Genomic DNA, 16,981 nt, shown 5'->3' on the forward strand with positions numbered 1-16,981 from the left:
AAAGCCGAAAACGCTGGTTTCTTAGTATTGGTACTTCTAAAAATTGTCACAATATGGTGGCTCTAGAGACTTTTTTATTCTATACAGGACAACATAACACAAGCAAAATTAAGTATTTTTCAGTCTAACATTTTAAATGGGACCGTAGATGTGAAGCATTGTTCATACAATAGCTAACTACATTAGTTTTTTTAAAGTAATCTGATTTTGGAGTAATCTGACTCATATGTGTGGGTTTACAACACTGTATTCCTTAATATCTCTTAAACTGTTTATTCTGTCCCTTCTACAGATGATGTATTTTTCTTTTCTTTGGTGCAGCAATTTTACTGTGGGCTGGATCCTAACACCCATCTTCCACTGCTGTTTGCCAGAGATACTGTCCTTAATGGCAGTAATAGTTGGCAGCTCATCTCTCCTTTGTCTGTAACTGGGTTTTTCTGATGTTTAGGGTGTACAAAGGCAGTCCCAAATTTACTTAATTTACAAGTGTTTACAGTCAGAAAGTGGGGAAGGGAGTAGAGTACTTAAATGAAAAGGATGGATATTTTTGGTACCGTTCATTTATTTGCTGGGTTGTTTTGTTTTTTACTTTGGCTATTCAAATGATGGTGCTGAAGTTGCAGCAGAAAGCAAAATAGGAGGGTGGAAGCAGGTAGAAGAAAATTGGATCTCTGAGTGGAGAACAGGAATAAAGATTGGCGTGTTGGGAAAATGGAGAAGGAAGTTATTGAAGAAAAAAGTTAAACAAAAGGTTCAGGAAGTATCGTAACTATTTTTACTCACTAGAAAGTTGTCAAGGTATATCAGAAGATAAAAGTTTTCGGCCATTTGCTCTTTCTGCAACAAGGAAACTGATAAACCTCTTCAGAAGCATGTCCTTTTAGTCACATCAACGCAAGTAACACATGCAATTCAAGTAATGCATTTTATAATGACAAGAGAATATAAATGGGAAAACTCTAGAAATACCTTCCTCGAGTTTTACAATTCTGTCATGGTCTAGCTGTTATGGGAGACAAATAGCATGGAAAAGGCAAGCACTATTGCTCTGGGGATTCCTGACCTGCCATGAATGTCTTGATATACCTAGAGCAGAATAGTGTAATGCATTTGTATCTCTTCCAGCCTGTTGCAGTGATTAATGGTAGAGAGTTGCAGAAGCCCCTTATTGTTCAGCTGTGTGATCAATGGGGAAATCCATCTCCTGAACCTAATGTCAAAATCAGCCTTACAAAGGGTAACAACTTAAAGGTAAGCATAGGCCTTATTATGTGAACTTTGTTTAACACAAATTTTTGTTGTCATGTCTACATTATCTTCTTAATTTTCAAGACATTTTTTGAAAAGTGAATGAAATATTATAAGGGCACAAAAGAATAATTAATCTCATATAATAGTAGTGTCAACGAGTAATGTGAATACTTCCCAGGACAGACTGTTCAGCACCCTTTCATTATAACAATCACAAATATAACAAAATTCCTATAGTACAGTGTCCAAATGTAATTAGTGTACAGTCTAGATCTTCTACTGAACCTTTTTCCAAATTCTGCATGCACACCACCCCACCTCATCCCCCACTTTATCTGAGGTAATTTACTGCATGATAATAATTACGATATGGTCCAAACTGTCAACCAAATAATTTTTATCTGGTGGTTCTTTGATTGTGGTTCCTGAATGTATGACTTATGGTCTGTATGTAAAGCTAGTCAGCAGGTTTGCTGCCTGTTTGATTATCCCTGTGAAAAGCATTGGTGGTATAAACCAAATTAAAACAATTAGGATGCAAATCTAACCCAAATTTAAGTGGTTACTGTCCTTTCCATGAGTGAGGTATGAGCGTCAGATGGTCCGCACGTTGGCCTGTATGAAGAAAGGAGTTTGGCGGGATACTCCATTCATGAAAATTTTGGTTGTTGTTATTGGAAAAAAAGAAAAGTCAGACTGTCAAACATTCCTAAGTGTCGGTGCAGAGACTGTTACATTGAATGTGTACGTTATTAATACAGGATGTATTCATCCACCTCTGGACATGACACTTTTTCATGCAGGGCTGGTCTTGTTCCCTTTTTGTTCCTGCTTGCCATGCATTTGGGTCCCTCCGTTCTCTCAGAACACACAGTAGCCAAGAACTTTCTTTTGCTCACCCCTCAAGAACTGTTCCACAGCCTCACCTTTCCCCCAGTTTAACTCTGCTACTATTACTTATTTTTATTGTAATTTTTTTTTTTTTTTAAGGAAATTTCTTTGTATCTTGAACACTTTTCTTCTGGCTCTTTTCAGTCTCTTGCAATAGAAGCCTTCCTCATAGTTTGGGATTATTATTTTTTTATTTGCCCCAACTACTGTCTTTATGATGGCAGCTGCAGCTCCTCGGGGCTTCTAGTTATGTTGTTCTTGAGAGAACGTATAACCTTGCCAGTAACACTCTGTGGTTGCGCTGCCTGATCTGTTGTGGTGGCATGCTCTGTCTTTTCAGATACTATGCCTTCCTCTGGGGAGGACCAACAGCATGTCTTAGAAAGTCTGCATGCTCTCTATCCAAGTGGGATGTGTCCAGGAGAAAGTGTTGTGAAAGCCAAGGTGGTTCATTGTTACAATGTTTTTATTACAGTGCGCTCTCCCAGAGCTTAACACTGGTATAATTTTTAAGAGTTACTTTCATATATTAGCAGAGCAATCAATTGCATATTTGCTGAACAGACATCGGGTCAGTATTCATGAGTATCTAGGAGAACCTCTTTGGAGAACTGTCTTGCCTTGGCATTTCAAATAGGTTGTATGCACAGTCTCCCAAAGGAAATGAGAAGTTTCTGGGAACTGAAATTCTCAGATAAGCTGTCTGTCTATATTTCACATCCCGTCTTCTAGGCCTTCTAAGCTTGATATTCTGCAGTTGCAGCATGCATTTCCTGTATTCCATTCTGTATCTTACAGGTCCAAAACTAAATGAGTATGGCTGAACAGAAATACTCTGAACTCTTATGTGCAACTCAGTACTGGAAATGCACAAAGCATTGGTTTCTGTAAAAATCAAAACTTTCCATTCTGTATTGTACAGTAATTTCAAATACGGACTGATTTTGTTGAGTTGAATATACTCTTCAAGAGTTTATGAAATGTCTGGCAATTTTCTTAGTATTTCTTAGTATATCTTTACAATGCTGCCTTCCATTTGAACCATTAAGCACACATTTTTTGCCATTGCCTTTCTATAGTGACATGGTAGAATAAATTCATGCTTCCATAGCTGATCCATTATGAATCAACTTTCACAATTTTTTTTCCTAAAGTAGTTTCATTCTTTTAACTTACTGGCGTGAGATTTGGGAAATAAAGTAATTTTGGAAGAAGATTGCCCACTTCAAGTATTCAAAAAACTTTGGTTTTGTGTAAGTGGACACTTGTCACTTAGTCTTCTGAAATTTGTGCTGAAATAGCAAACGGAAAGCAATTTAATGCCAAACACTATTCAGATAATGACAAACATTTGCACCGCATTGTTGCATTGTATCATAAATGAAAAAGTTGATTTCCCTCATTAGAGAGGAATTCATTACAGAAGAACTCAGAATGTACCCCTGACTTCCTTTGCTGTCCTCCAAACTTTAAAGCTACTATCAGGTACTTTTGATATACTGACAAGGTATTTCTTAGCTAAGGCTAAGGCAACATGCACACAAATTTTTAGAAGAAATACCTTCTGCTTACTTTAAGGGTGTATTATTATTCTTTAAGATTCACATCTGTTTCTGTGAGAGGATAAGCATTTTCTCTCTGCTACACTGGAGTCCATAGTTTCAATAAGTTGTAGTTGAGGAAAATGAAGTGATAGCTTCTCTGCCATTTAATGTGTAAAGGCAAGTATGACTTACTGGTACTGCCAATCGTAAGATTTCACTTTGAGTGCCAGGGAAGTAAGTGCAGCAAAGACAGGGTGCACATAGAAAACACACCTTGAAGAACACCAGTGAGTTAAAGGGGAGTTATTTTCTAACAATCAAATTCAGCGGGAATCCCATTCAGTCAATAGTAGATTTTCCATTGGCGTCAAAGGACTTAGAATCAGACCTAATTAATGTACGAGGTAAATAGGAGATGTGTAAGGCATTTGTGTTACTACCATAAAACAACACTGACAAGAAGTTATCTATCATTATTAGCATTTGATTAAATGCTGTTTTTTACAGTATAGAGATTCGTTCTTGTTTGTTGTTAAGTTTTGATAAATAAGGTAGTGTACTTCATCACTTGTCGTAACACTTTTCTCTAGGTTGTCTAGGAGGCTTACATTTTTGGTGGGACTAGAATGGGAGAAAGGGAAGAGAGACGCAGATGTTCTAGTTATTGTTACTCCAGTTGTATTATTCTTTAATTTTTGCTACCTGGGAATCTCTGTGCAGACTGGAGAAACACTGTAAAAGGGGAATAAATAGTTTGTAGAAGGTTTTAGAATCTGAAAATATACTCAGTGTGGTATGGATGACATAATAGCATTAGTAGCAATTAAAAAATAACATTAACAAAATATTTGAACATATTAACAAAAATATCCCAGTTCAGATAAAGTGATTGTCTTCAAAAACTGGCAGAGAAAATTCAGAAACCTCTTAATATTATATTCATAACAGTGTATCTTTCCCTAATTTAGAGTGCAAAAATACAAAGAAGCTATTGCTCAAATAGAAAGACAGTATGCAGGCAAATGAGATATACATTTTATTCTAAGACTTGATACTCCTTCTGTGTCATTGAAAGAATAAAAAATATTTTTTTTGACAGATTGTTCCTTCAAACCAGCAACATAAAACAGATGAAAATGGTAGGGCTAACCTGGGAGTTATTAGTATTCATGCACCTAGGTAAGTAATGAAAACTATATGGGAAAAAATTGAATTCTGAAATGTCGCTTGCTAGATGTATTTAAGCTGCGCATTTCATAAAGTACCTACCAAGAATTAATCTAGAGCTAAGGTCAAACATTTATTATTTGTATGCCGGTGGAAGGCCAGATAGTAAGCTTTAAGAAATTAAGTGCTTAACTAAATAAAATTCAATATCTGCTTCTTTTGGTCTTCTGAGAAGCTGCTGCTCTAGTTTTCTGAATCCTGGATTTTCTGGCCATGGTAAAACACAGCTTATAATTGTCAACCTGTACCTAGTGCAGATGGTGTCATAAACCACTTAAAATGTTTGACATGTACAGCCTTTGGGTGACTGGATCCAGACGCTATGCTTTCGAAGTAGGAACACATTTTAGGAGTGTTGAAACCCCACTTCCTCTGGGTGCTAGCCGTTGTTTTAAAGGATTAGGTGAAGTATTCAAAAGAATTTTAAATATTTATTTTTTTCTTACTTGCAGTAGAACTAATGAAATCTCATTTCCTGCAGATGTCTGTCCTGTGGCTCCTGCTTCTTCATGTCAGTCACCCTGGCTCCCCTTACACTCACATGTCCCATCTGACTTTTCAAATTCATTATTTCTGTATCCTCCTCATGTTCACAGTTCTGCTACCCACTCCCTGTATTGCTGAGCTGTCCTTGCAAGACTAGTTTGGCTTTAGGTAGCTTAGAAACTAGCAATAAGTGCTTGTTCTCAAACTTGTAAGTATTTCATGGTAGTTACTATTTTTGCATTCATATCTGCAGGATTTGACCCATAATAGTATTTTGGATTTGGAAGAAAATCTATTTAAAATGCTATTGATGATGCTCAGTGTATTTATAATGCCTGCATCTTGGTAGAAGGATGATGATTATTAGTTATCAATTTATTACTGGAGGTTAGAAACACGTGTGCTCTGTGGTAACATCCTGCTTTTTATAGCATAATCAAAACTGGCTGGGGAGTACAGCCTTTATGCAGTTAAATATTGTATTCACAGTTCTGTTTAAAAACCTGAAATTTAAGTTTTTAATACTGTGAAAAAAATTAGTTATCCTACAGGAATTAAGTCATTATATACTTGCAGTGCACTTCCCTACATGTGAGTTGTACACAGATTCACTCATTGGAAATGGTCAAAGCAGAATGCTCCTCAGACAGCATTTTTATTAGCTGTGCTTGCTTTCCACCTTACTGTCTTCTGCAACTTCAAGCAAAGCTGTAGTTGCTAGTGTCTTACAGACAGGCAATGAAACATGATCAAGCTAATGAATATTAAAGCAAAATTAAATTTAATAAGCTAATATCTTAAGAATATCTTAAACTTATGATTTTACTTGTCTAACTTTGCATTAACACTTCCATTTTTTTCTTCTTTTTACTACTGATTACTTTAAAATTTTATCATGCTTTCATGTACATAATTCAGACTTGAAGTCTGTTGAAAATTGTCTTTTCAGAAGAGATATTTTATAGCAGTTTTCATGATTTCTGTATATTTCAGGGGAGAGCACACTTTACAGCTTAAAGCCTCCTACAACAAGACCACATTAGATTGTCCTGTAATCACATTAAATGTCCTGCCTGATCCCGAGAAACCTGTCTGCTTGAATGTTAAATATGACAAAAATGCTTCTTTTCCAGCAGGAGGTACCTTCCCTGGTAAGTATAAGGATTCTTTGGTGGAAACCGATTACTCAAGAGCTTTGTAAACCTATGAAAACCTATTTTGATGATTCTCCTGGTGTATTTTCTTACTTTTTTTAATTGTCTTTTTTGTCTTAGTTCTTTGTAACAGCCCTATCTAAGATGCCTCTGTAACACTTGGAGAGAAAAGATATGTACATCCTCTTTGGAAAGCATTTCAAAAGACCTCTTATTTATTTTTTCCGAATTATTGGCTTTATCTGTCTATAAATGGTAGAACTACAGAATCTCTTCTCTGTCCTTAGTGAAATACCATATTTCAGTTTTTGGTCTTCCCAAAAGATTATCTGATCTAGTTCATGCATGTTTTCCCTCATTTCCCTCCCTTATTTTCTGTGAAATAGTAACAAAGGAGGTAGCTATGAAATTATAGGCTAACTGTTAGCCAAGAGGAACCAAAAAGTGATGTAACCTGAGTTATGCCAGGGACAGTACAAAATATTCTTCTCTCTTGCTGTATTCTCTCACACAAGGATGACATTCTAACTAAGGCTGCTGAGTCATAAGGGGAAAAAACCTGTCTTATGTTTTATATTCCAGCAGTATTCACAGTAAGGAAAACAGATAAAGAAGAGTAAGTTGTGATCATGAGGAAACACCTTTTGCTAAAAGCAAAACAGAATTTGAAACCTCTGCTTTTTGCTATAAGGAAACTTTGGCATGAATAAGAGACCTATACTAAATAATTCCATTAATTCAGGAAATAAAAGTCTTTATGATAACCACGAGAGATATGGTTCTTGAATTTGCGGGTGAAGTATACAAATTTACTAGCCCTTCTTCCAGAAAATTTTCCTCTTTAATTTGCAATAACGCGATTTGCACTATGAAACCATGCTACAAAAATATTCTTCAGAAAGCTGAAGTCCTGTCTAAATAAGCTAAATAGAAAGCAAGTTGATTCTGTCACTTTAAATATAATACCATATTAAGGAAGGCAAAAAAAGACTTCAGTAACAATTTTTTGAAATTAAAAAACAAAAAACATTTGAGGCTTGGGAAGCCTGCTATATTTTGTCAGTACCTGTGAAGGAGAGTAAGGCAGCTTCCAAACTAAATTTTTGATCCCATCTTTGTTTTTTTAAAAAAAATTCCAAAAATCACATTTGAATCTTCAGTAGATGACTTTTAGACCTATTTGATGAAGTAAATGGTAACAATTTTCCTATACTGAATGGTATTCAGTTAAGAATTATAAATTAACTTAGGCATTAAATCGCTAAGTTACTAACTCTGATATGCTAATCCTATTTAATTTAGCCTTTGTTTGAAAGCAATAAATTAAGGTGGCAAATCTGATGCAGTTTTCAAAAAGTTTCAGGAGAGGTCGGGGAAACTTTTGATCAGAAGATACTTTTTCAGTACTGGGCAGTTGTTGGAAGGAATATAAAGAATATAATTAAGTCAGTACATGGGTAAATGTAGAAATGGGAGCAGGTTAGGAACGACATGACTTTTGTACAGTAAAGTGGTGCCTTGCAAATGTGTTTGAAGGAGTTGACAACTGTGTGAATATGAGTGATCCTGCTGATACAGAGTACTTGGTTTCTTGGAAAGCTTTTGGCAAGCTCCTTAACCAAAGGCTCTTAAAGTAAGCTGTTACAGGACACCATTCTTCCTATACTTCAGTCTTCCCTTTGCCTTTAGGTGGAATTAAAACCAAAAAAATTGTCTATCTAAGGAGTATTTTCAATTCCGTTGCTGTTTCACAGGGTGATTTCAGCGCAAGCATATGAATTTTTCCCACCTATTCTCTGTACTCCTTTGTAAATTCTTCTAGATTCCCAGATGACAAACATCTCTTAAAGGTGACAAAAAAAATCAGAAAATCTGCTTTGTACAAATCCATTTGTTGTATCCCAAACCTGTATGAAATACCTGCAACATCTATTCAAAATTTAGAACAAAAAGGATTTATTTGTAGTATTAGGAGTTGAGAAGGAGAATATCTTCCACAAATACGAGGTCTATGGCGTGGGGGCTTGTTTCTTTTCCAAAAAGATAATAATTATACTGTCATAACTTGATGAGCTAACTTTTTTATGGAAAGAGGTTTTGTTCTTTAAAATACTCCATACAGTGTTAAGAAATTGACTAAATTCACAAGGTATTTTAGTTTTGCCTAGAGGAAGCATACTATAGAATCACAGAGTGGTTTGGGTTGGAAGGGACCTTTAAAGATCATCTAGCTCCAGCCCCCCTGCCAAACAGACCTTTTTCAAATGTAGTGAGTAGTATAAATCAACCAGATTTTGAGAGAGGAAGAGAATTAAACAGCTTCTTCAGGAGATATTAACAGCTTCATATTTAATTAACACCCTGTTATTGGATTTACTGGTGAACTCAGGTGCACCTGAGGGCAGGCATTGTAATCTTGGAGGAAGTCATGTCTGAATTCTTCATACACATCAAAGCACAGTCCTTCCTTAAAATGCAAAATTCAGTCCTGTGTGAGCACTACAGCTTCAATTACCTGCTTGAAGTCCACCTGTAACCACAGTGTCAAACTGCTTAGTTCACGTTTTCAACTAGAAGAAGGGTAGCTTTATTCTAGTTTGGATTCCATTTCCTTCAGACCACTAAACTTTCTATGGAATACATAGGAAAAGCTAAATTTTTCAGATTGGGTTATAAAATGGCAAGTATTTTGACTGCAGGATCAGTCAACAGCAAATGGAGGAGTGAAACGTGTCCCTATATCCTAACAGATTTAAGTATGTGATATTAGTCTGTAAGAAGCATCGAAACTCGGCTTCAGATTCATAGCTCGAGTCCTCCTTTTTATTACAGTGTTGCTAATAGATGGGGAAGATGGTAGTGGTGTTGGTATGGTTTCTTTCCAACTACTGCGCCTTTCTATCCAATAGTTCAATGGCTAAAGCACTTGTGAAGGAAGAGAGAGATCTAGATTTCCTGTCCTTCATGGAAGGAATCAACTACTTAACTAGCTAATGATTGTTCTTTCCTGAGAGCAAGAAGCCTGGCTTGCTATTTTGATAAGAATGATAATCTGGGAAAGGCAGACTTGAAATCTGAGGGGGTTTTTTAAGCAGTCATTGGATAAAGTAGGTTTAAAGTGGAGTTTTCTTCTAAAGATTGTTACCTGGTCTGATTACAGGGCTGGGGAGAGAAGGTTTTCCATATCTGGTTTTAAATTTTTTGTTGTTTGGGTTCTGTTTGGAATGCAGGTTTTGTGTGTTTTTCCTCTAGGTATGAAGGAGACACAGAAGTTCATGGAGTTTGATCTTCTTAATTCTGCATAAAAATAATCTTGAAAAAAACGTTGTCTTTCATTCTACAGATTTTATGGTTAGTGTTCTTTCTGAAGATGACAAGATTATTAAAAATATTAATCCAGCACGGATTTCTATGAAAATGTGGGAAGCACAGAGCAGCGGAACTAGGATACCAATTGATGTAAGTCATCAAAATGTGTTATCAAAATGCTGGCACAGGACAAACATATTTGCAGTAGAAACTTTCCTTCATTTAATTTGGATCAATATCCTGTTCTAGATTTTCAGTAACAAATATTACATATCAGCCATACTTGTTTGTCGATATGTGTCCTGTTACAAGTTGTCAGACTGTTCAAATGTCAAGGCTATAGTAAGGACAAAAATGCTACTGCTCTGCAGAAGCTAATAGGGAGAGAGTTGTCACCCTGAATTTTGCAAAGAAAATACTCCCAGAATTAAGAATATGAAGCTAGCGTCTAAATTATAGGTGTTCTCATTGAATTTCTGTATGCTATTAGTACTGCAAATCATTAAGACTTGATAGCATATCACAATTAAAGTACTTTAACTTTCAGTATATTGCATTAAATTTTTTGCATCTTTCTTTTCAGGTTACAACATTTAGCTGTAGTAAAGTGAAGGATGATAAGGAAGATGGCTTCTTTTATTTCAGGTATAGCAGCATTTATTTTATAATTATGTATTTTGTACTGTAAATTGCATGAGTAGTTTGAAATAGAAACAAGATGTTTAGGTTTTGTTAATAACAATCTGTTATAGAATTAGTATGATACAGTGCTACGAAATAGTAAAAAATATTAGCAAGCTGCAATGAACATGAGGATTCAATTCTTCCCTAGATACATTTGACATTTGTTTAATCTGAGAGTAGAAGAAAGGAGTCTAAGATAATATCTTGGAATACGTGATGGGAAATGCTAGCAGTGAAGGGACTACGTCATCTGCTTGCCACTTGCCTAGTAACATTCCTTAATTCTTTTCAATGTTACATTCAGCTGCTGTAGAATTGCAGGCTGGACAAAGTGGACTTACTCTGATTTAATACTTTCTGTGGCTGTGTGTTAATCCTGAACCATGACCTTGACCCTGCCAGTTTGGTGGTCTTTCCTTGGGTTACTTATTCAGTGATGGTGCCAGCAGAACGGGAGTTCATCATAAGCTGGTGCCTGACTGCCACGTCCTTTCTACATCTATTCCTGGCAGGCATGCTATGGGATCAGTTAAATAATTGTGGTACTGGCTGTTGATTCAAGCTCTTCGCTCCGAGGAGCAGACTTTCTGCTTTTAGAAAGCAGACTTTAGGATCACCTTAATGCTGCAGATACCACTGTTGCACAGCTGATCCTGGTTCCTGCATCAGAGGGACAGAGGCTGCTGCAGCTCAACTATGTCAAGATTCCAGGAGCCTCTCAGTGGCAGCACTTTGAGAGGTGATAGGAAGTTTCCTAACTTGCCTCTTAGCTGTGGCTGTCCTCCCTTTTGAGGCGCATGATAGAGTTCAGGAAGCCAGGAATCCAATTTGTAATCCTTGGGAATCTATGTGCTTTCAAGACCTTGATGTAGCATTAAGTCTTCAACACTTTTTTTTCCTGGGGAGCAAGTTAGCTGAGGCTACAATCTAGGGTTCTGACCCAGCTTGATAAGCAATGCAAATCCATCTGTAATTCACTGTCATATCCAGCCAAGAAACTATCCCATCTGGGAAGGCAGTTAATATGACCTTTGTTTGTTCAGTCTTTTTAGTTTCTCACATGGTGTACAGCAACATAACATGTTTGTGTATGAAGGCTTTTTCATTTAAGAGATTACAACTAATTCAGAAAGTTATTTAAGCATGGCTTTTTGTATCATTACCAAGATCTGTCTTTACATTCAAGGCACTCGAGGTTCCAAAGCCTTCTAAGGCCAAGTTTGGCAACTATAGCACAAGGAAGCTCCCAAATAAGGGTGCAGTTTTGCTTTTAACAGAGCAGAGCTTTCTGCATGGCTAATCCAAGGTTATAGAAAGAACTCCTCCAGAAACCAAGTACTACTGCAGACTTGCACCAAGTATGAGTTGCATTTCTGTGACCTTGGTCATTCTGAGAAATTCTTAGTTGTAGGTGTAGGTAAAAGATTAAAAACTCCCTAAAACATTATCAAAACAAGGCACTCTGCATCATGTATTTGTACCTCCAGAAAAAGAAAACTAGAATGAATGTGCCAGTGTGTAGTCATGCTAATAAATGTTCTCCTGTGAAAAGTACTGCAGTGGTCAGTGTGATATAAACTAACCTATATAGAGTTGAATATGGAATTATGAAAATCTTGACATTAGTACCTGTAGTTTACTAGTTGTCCACAAATGTCCAGAATTCAAACTCCCAACCTTATTAAAAATTTGAAAGAACAGACAGTAGGTAGAGACTACCCATTAGCAGCCCTTGTAGGAAAGCAGGTATTACTCATTGCTGCCAGTGTCTGTGGCATAACTGCCTACTGCCTGGTTTCTTTCAAGTTTTCTTGTCCTTGGCAGGGTGACAGATGGTTTTCATCTATTGAATGCCAATTAGTAACATGGATGCTATTACACAGTCCTACAACTTTCATAACAATTGTGCAATTTCTTCTTTCTAAAGCATATGTCTGGTTAGATGGTGTTCAGCCGTGAGATCCTTAGCAGATTATTTACAACTCAGTTTTTTAATGCATCCTGACAAGGCAGATGTTACTTTACACCTTAACCTAGATAAAATGCAGATAAGAAGGTAGAGTTGTTCCTACTCTATATGAAATATAAAAAAGTCATACCCTGTTCTAGAAATAGGTAAAGCTTTGGGATCTTGTTTTTTGGAAATTAAGCATTTCAGGGGAATCTTGCATCTTAGTCCTTCCCAAACAAAATAAGAGGAAATAAGTTGCTTAATATTATTAACAAAACAGATGAAATGCTGTACGTTGAAAACAAAAATCTCGTTAATCAATTCAAGAGTTCCACAAGTCATCCTCTCAGAGGAATGTCTGAATCTTGATTAGAGACTGTTTGCATCTCCTCAAAAGTTTCTAAGCATTTGTATGTCACTGCTATCCCTTGTTAAATGCTGCAGCAGTGTTCTGGATGCTGTGTGGCCCTCCTTGCTAGGTAAAGTTCTGTTTATAGCAGTGGAAGTGCAGGCATCTGTCTTCCCTTCATATTTTGATGTTAGGGGTTCTTTGCCAGTAGTCTGCACTCTGGAACGCTGTAAGGTAGAATGAAAACTCTTTTCTCTCTTACTATACTCAACCTTGGCCACTGGTCCAAGTTACCCAACCTTGTACATTTTCTGAGTAAGAGAAGGAATTTAGCTACTCAGATTTTATGTAAATTTGGAGAGCATGTGTTGTTGTTGCAGATCTAAACATCTCTGTGCCCTGTTTCAGTAGCTTTATGAACATTCATTGAATGGAAAGTGAAATGAGGCAGACTTGCAGATTTCTGAATAATAGGGCCATGACAAACTTCCTGTCAGCTAGTAGCGACAGACTCTTGAAGGAGACTTTCCTCATCCAAGCTTCCAAAAGCCTTATTCTAGTTCTTGAGAAACTTTCATGGCGTTCCTGCTGAAGGAGGAGTATTTTGGCGGAGTACTAAAATCCATCATGCCTTAACAGGGCTCTCTTAACTAGTTTGGAGGACTACTCAGAATTTGAATTGCTTGCATACTTACATACTTGTCACTTCAATATTCACTCGCTTTGCTTGGGTTTTGTTTTTCATTTATTTAGGGATAAAGTGGTTCCAGAGAGAGTGGGCACTTACAGTATCCAGTTTACCTTTGCAATGGATAAGACAAATATGCTCAGCAGTGACCAGGTTTGAATCTATAATTAATTACATGTAGCCAAGAACACGTAATGCAGAATCATCTGGGAGAAATATTATGATACTTTGTAGATTCAGAATGCAAATACTTTTATGTGCAAGCTTTGCAAAAAAAGTTTTTATTTTTGATAGTTACTGATTTCAAACTGTTGATTATCAAAATATGTTTTCAATAGCTTTTATAACTAAACAGAAATTTTATGGAATAACAGAGCTGCATAATTTGCAACCTAGTAGAACTGTTTTATTGTCATGCTAATTTATTTCAAGATTGTCAGTAAATTTCACATGCATTTATTTCAGTATTTTTTGATCAATCCATGTGTGCAGGTGAATTGCAGTGAATTATATCAATCTTTATTTTATTTTGTTTTATTTTATTCTTCCTCCTTTTTCTGCTAGATTATAGTTGAAGTTGTACCTAATGACCCTGTACGCTTGTTACCTGATTCTTTACCAGCTACTCCAACAGTTTCCAATGTTCGAACTCTTACTAGCCGTACACTGGTCAAGGATTTATACCTCCATGTAACGGTAACTATACTTTAATACAAAATCATAGTTAGGGAAATATAGAAGACTGCTAAAAAAATGTTGAATTTTGCTGTAAGGCATTGCTGCTATCTCTTTGCAGATTAACTTTACAAAAAAGATATAAATCATTTCCAGTATATGACAGATGCATCTTGTTTTATTTACGTACAGATGACCAAAACTAAAACATGCAATCCTTGCTGTGAGGCATCCCAGTTGAAACCCATTTCTTTTTGTCACAGGAAAAAAATGTTTCAAGGGTAGATTCTAGTGGGGAAACACTTTATATATACAGCAGATGTTTCTCTCCATGGTTTTTCTTCCAGCAGACAGTTTCTCTTAGAAATCTTGTATTACAAAAAATAAGGTTTCCTGAACTTTGAACGTTCACAGGGATACCAGGAGATCACTTACCACTTACCGCCATGAGCAAAACAGACTCAACTTGTGGAAAATTAATTGAATTTATCGCCCCTTAAAATAGATGGGGGTAGTGAGAAACACAGACAAAAATAAGTAAAGCAACACCTTCTGCCCCACCCTTTCCCGGGCTCAGCTTTGCTCCAGGCTCCTCTGCCTCTCCCCGAGTGGCGCAGGGGGATGGGGAATGGGGGTCACCGTCAGTCCATAACAGCTTCTCTCTGCCACTCCTTCCTTCCCGCAGTTTCCCTGCTCTAGTGTGGTCCTTCCTTGGGCTGCAGTCCTTCGTGAAGTGCTCAAGCATGAGCCCTCTCCACAGGCTGCAGTCTTTCAGGAAATACCCACCTGCTGTGGCATGGGGTCCTCCACAGGCTGCCATGTGGGTATCTGCTCCACCGTGGTCCTTCATGGGCTACAGGGAAATACCCGCTCCACCATGGTCTCCCCACGGGCTGCAGGGGAATCTCTGTTCTGGCACCTGGAGTGCCTCCCCCCTCCTCCTTCTTCTCTCACCTTGGTGTTCCCTCTGCTTTTTTCCCCCCCTCTCCTCTGCCTGTGTATTTTTGCCCTTTCTTAAATGTATTTTCCCAGAGGAACCACCAGTTTGGCTGAGGGGCTCAGCTGTGCCCTGCGGTGGGTCGATTGGAGCCATCTGGCACCAGCTGTGTCTGACACGGGGAAGCCCCGGACGCTCCTCACAGAGGCCGTTCCTGCAGTCCCCCCACTGCCAGCACCTTGCCACGCAAACCCAATGCAGTATATAAATGGTTTACTTACTTTGTTTCGTGTTCCAGACTAACTTTTTTGTCTTTTTTCCTTACAGGATGAATACAACAACCACACCGGAATTGATCTAGTTGGCAGAATAATAGCAAAAATTAAGAGCCCCAATGAAGGTGATGATATAGAGATCCCACAGTTTCAGGGGAAAGTCAGTACAATTGAGTTTCCATTTGACAGAGGATCAGCTGAAATTGTAAGTGTGACTGAAATACAGAGTTAGGTCCATGAGCAATGGATCTAATAAGGCCTAGTTTCCTATGGTTTCAAAATTGAACTCACACCTCGTTGTGTTTTGTGGAGGGTTAGTGTGTATTGTAGCCTTCCTCTACTGATGAGTAGAAAAATTACTTCTTCTCTGTTTGGTTGCTGATTTGCAGAAAACCTGAAGGAAAGACATTCTTTAAACTGGTTTATCCTTGCCAAGCGGGGGAAGTTTACAACTATGTTCAAAAACTCAGTTAGGGTCTGGGACATACAGGGGCATCAGCATAAGTCTTTTCCTCATTTGAATTTCACATGTAAATAACACTTCACCAATTTGTAGTTAAACCATTAATATTAGCGGTATTTTACGTTTTTATTTATAATACTGTCTGGCTGTAATATCTTAAGATCTTGGTCTGACCTTTTCATATATATGTAATTAAATTTTACCAGGTTCTCTTTACATTTTGTCAAGTTAACTGGGCTTACATATACTTTGCAGAAAGGCATCCCACCTTCATTTGAAGAATTAAAGATAAAACTACCGCTTCTCTTTATGCTTTATTTCACTCATTAGTGCCCTTGACTGTTAAAAATGCTCGCCTTATTTCAGTTTGAATCTCTGGCTGTAGCATCATGCATACCTCTGAAAGTACTGCATATTGTAGTCACATCATCACAGTTACTTTTTCTTCAACAAATACAGTGAGTCCCATTTGTAACAGTAGTTACAAAGTATAGTATTAAAGACACAAGACGTGCACATGCACAAAACCAGAAACTGTTCAAAACACACCAAAAAAACCCAGCTGAGTGTAGAGCCGCACATTTGTTCCGAGTGGAATGGTCACAATATCTCTCTTAAAAGCCTACAGAGAACTTCAGTCAACAGGACTATTCACGTGGTGAAATAGGTGTATATATAGAATCATAGAATGGTTTAGGTTGGAAGGGACCTTGAAGATCATCTAGTTCCAAGCCCCTGCCATGGGCAGGGACACCTTCCACTAGACCAGGTTGCTCAAAGCCCCATCCAGCCTGGCCTTCAACACTTCAAGGGAGAGCGGAATAGAGGGGGAGAATCACCTCCCTCGACCTGCTGGTCACGCTTCTTTTGATGCAGCCCAGGATACAGTTGGCTTTCTGGGCTGCAAGCGCACACTGCCGGGTCATGTTGAGCTTCTCGTCAACCGACACCCCCAAGTCCTTCTTCTCAGGGCCGCTCTCAATCCATTCTCTGCCCAGCCTGTACTTGTGCTATAATCTAAATAGATTATTTTTTTAAAGTTGCTGAAGTAGCATATAAGAATTGCAGAGCAAAAGCATACCCCTACTTCATTT

At 37.6% G+C, this 16,981-nt stretch overlaps 1 protein-coding gene across 1 annotated transcript in view; it reads left to right on the forward strand.

Annotated features, from left to right (window-relative positions):
- SMCHD1 (structural maintenance of chromosomes flexible hinge domain containing 1) overlaps nt 1-16,981 on the forward strand; it is an 89,142-nt gene that overhangs the window by 58,130 nt on the left and 14,031 nt on the right. Inside the window, exons 30-37 of the mRNA XM_059815630.1 lie at nt 1,129-1,254; nt 4,789-4,868; nt 6,396-6,553; nt 9,900-10,015; nt 10,449-10,510; nt 13,603-13,690; nt 14,102-14,233; nt 15,477-15,629. Coding sequence (XP_059671613.1) covers nt 1,129-1,254; nt 4,789-4,868; nt 6,396-6,553; nt 9,900-10,015; nt 10,449-10,510; nt 13,603-13,690; nt 14,102-14,233; nt 15,477-15,629 — 915 coding nt within the window. The remainder of the gene's footprint in view (nt 1-1,128; nt 1,255-4,788; nt 4,869-6,395; nt 6,554-9,899; nt 10,016-10,448; nt 10,511-13,602; nt 13,691-14,101; nt 14,234-15,476; nt 15,630-16,981) is intronic.

This window comes from Gavia stellata, chromosome 3 (assembly GCF_030936135.1).
Source record: "Gavia stellata isolate bGavSte3 chromosome 3, bGavSte3.hap2, whole genome shotgun sequence".
Lineage (NCBI taxonomy): Eukaryota > Metazoa > Chordata > Aves > Gaviiformes > Gaviidae > Gavia > Gavia stellata.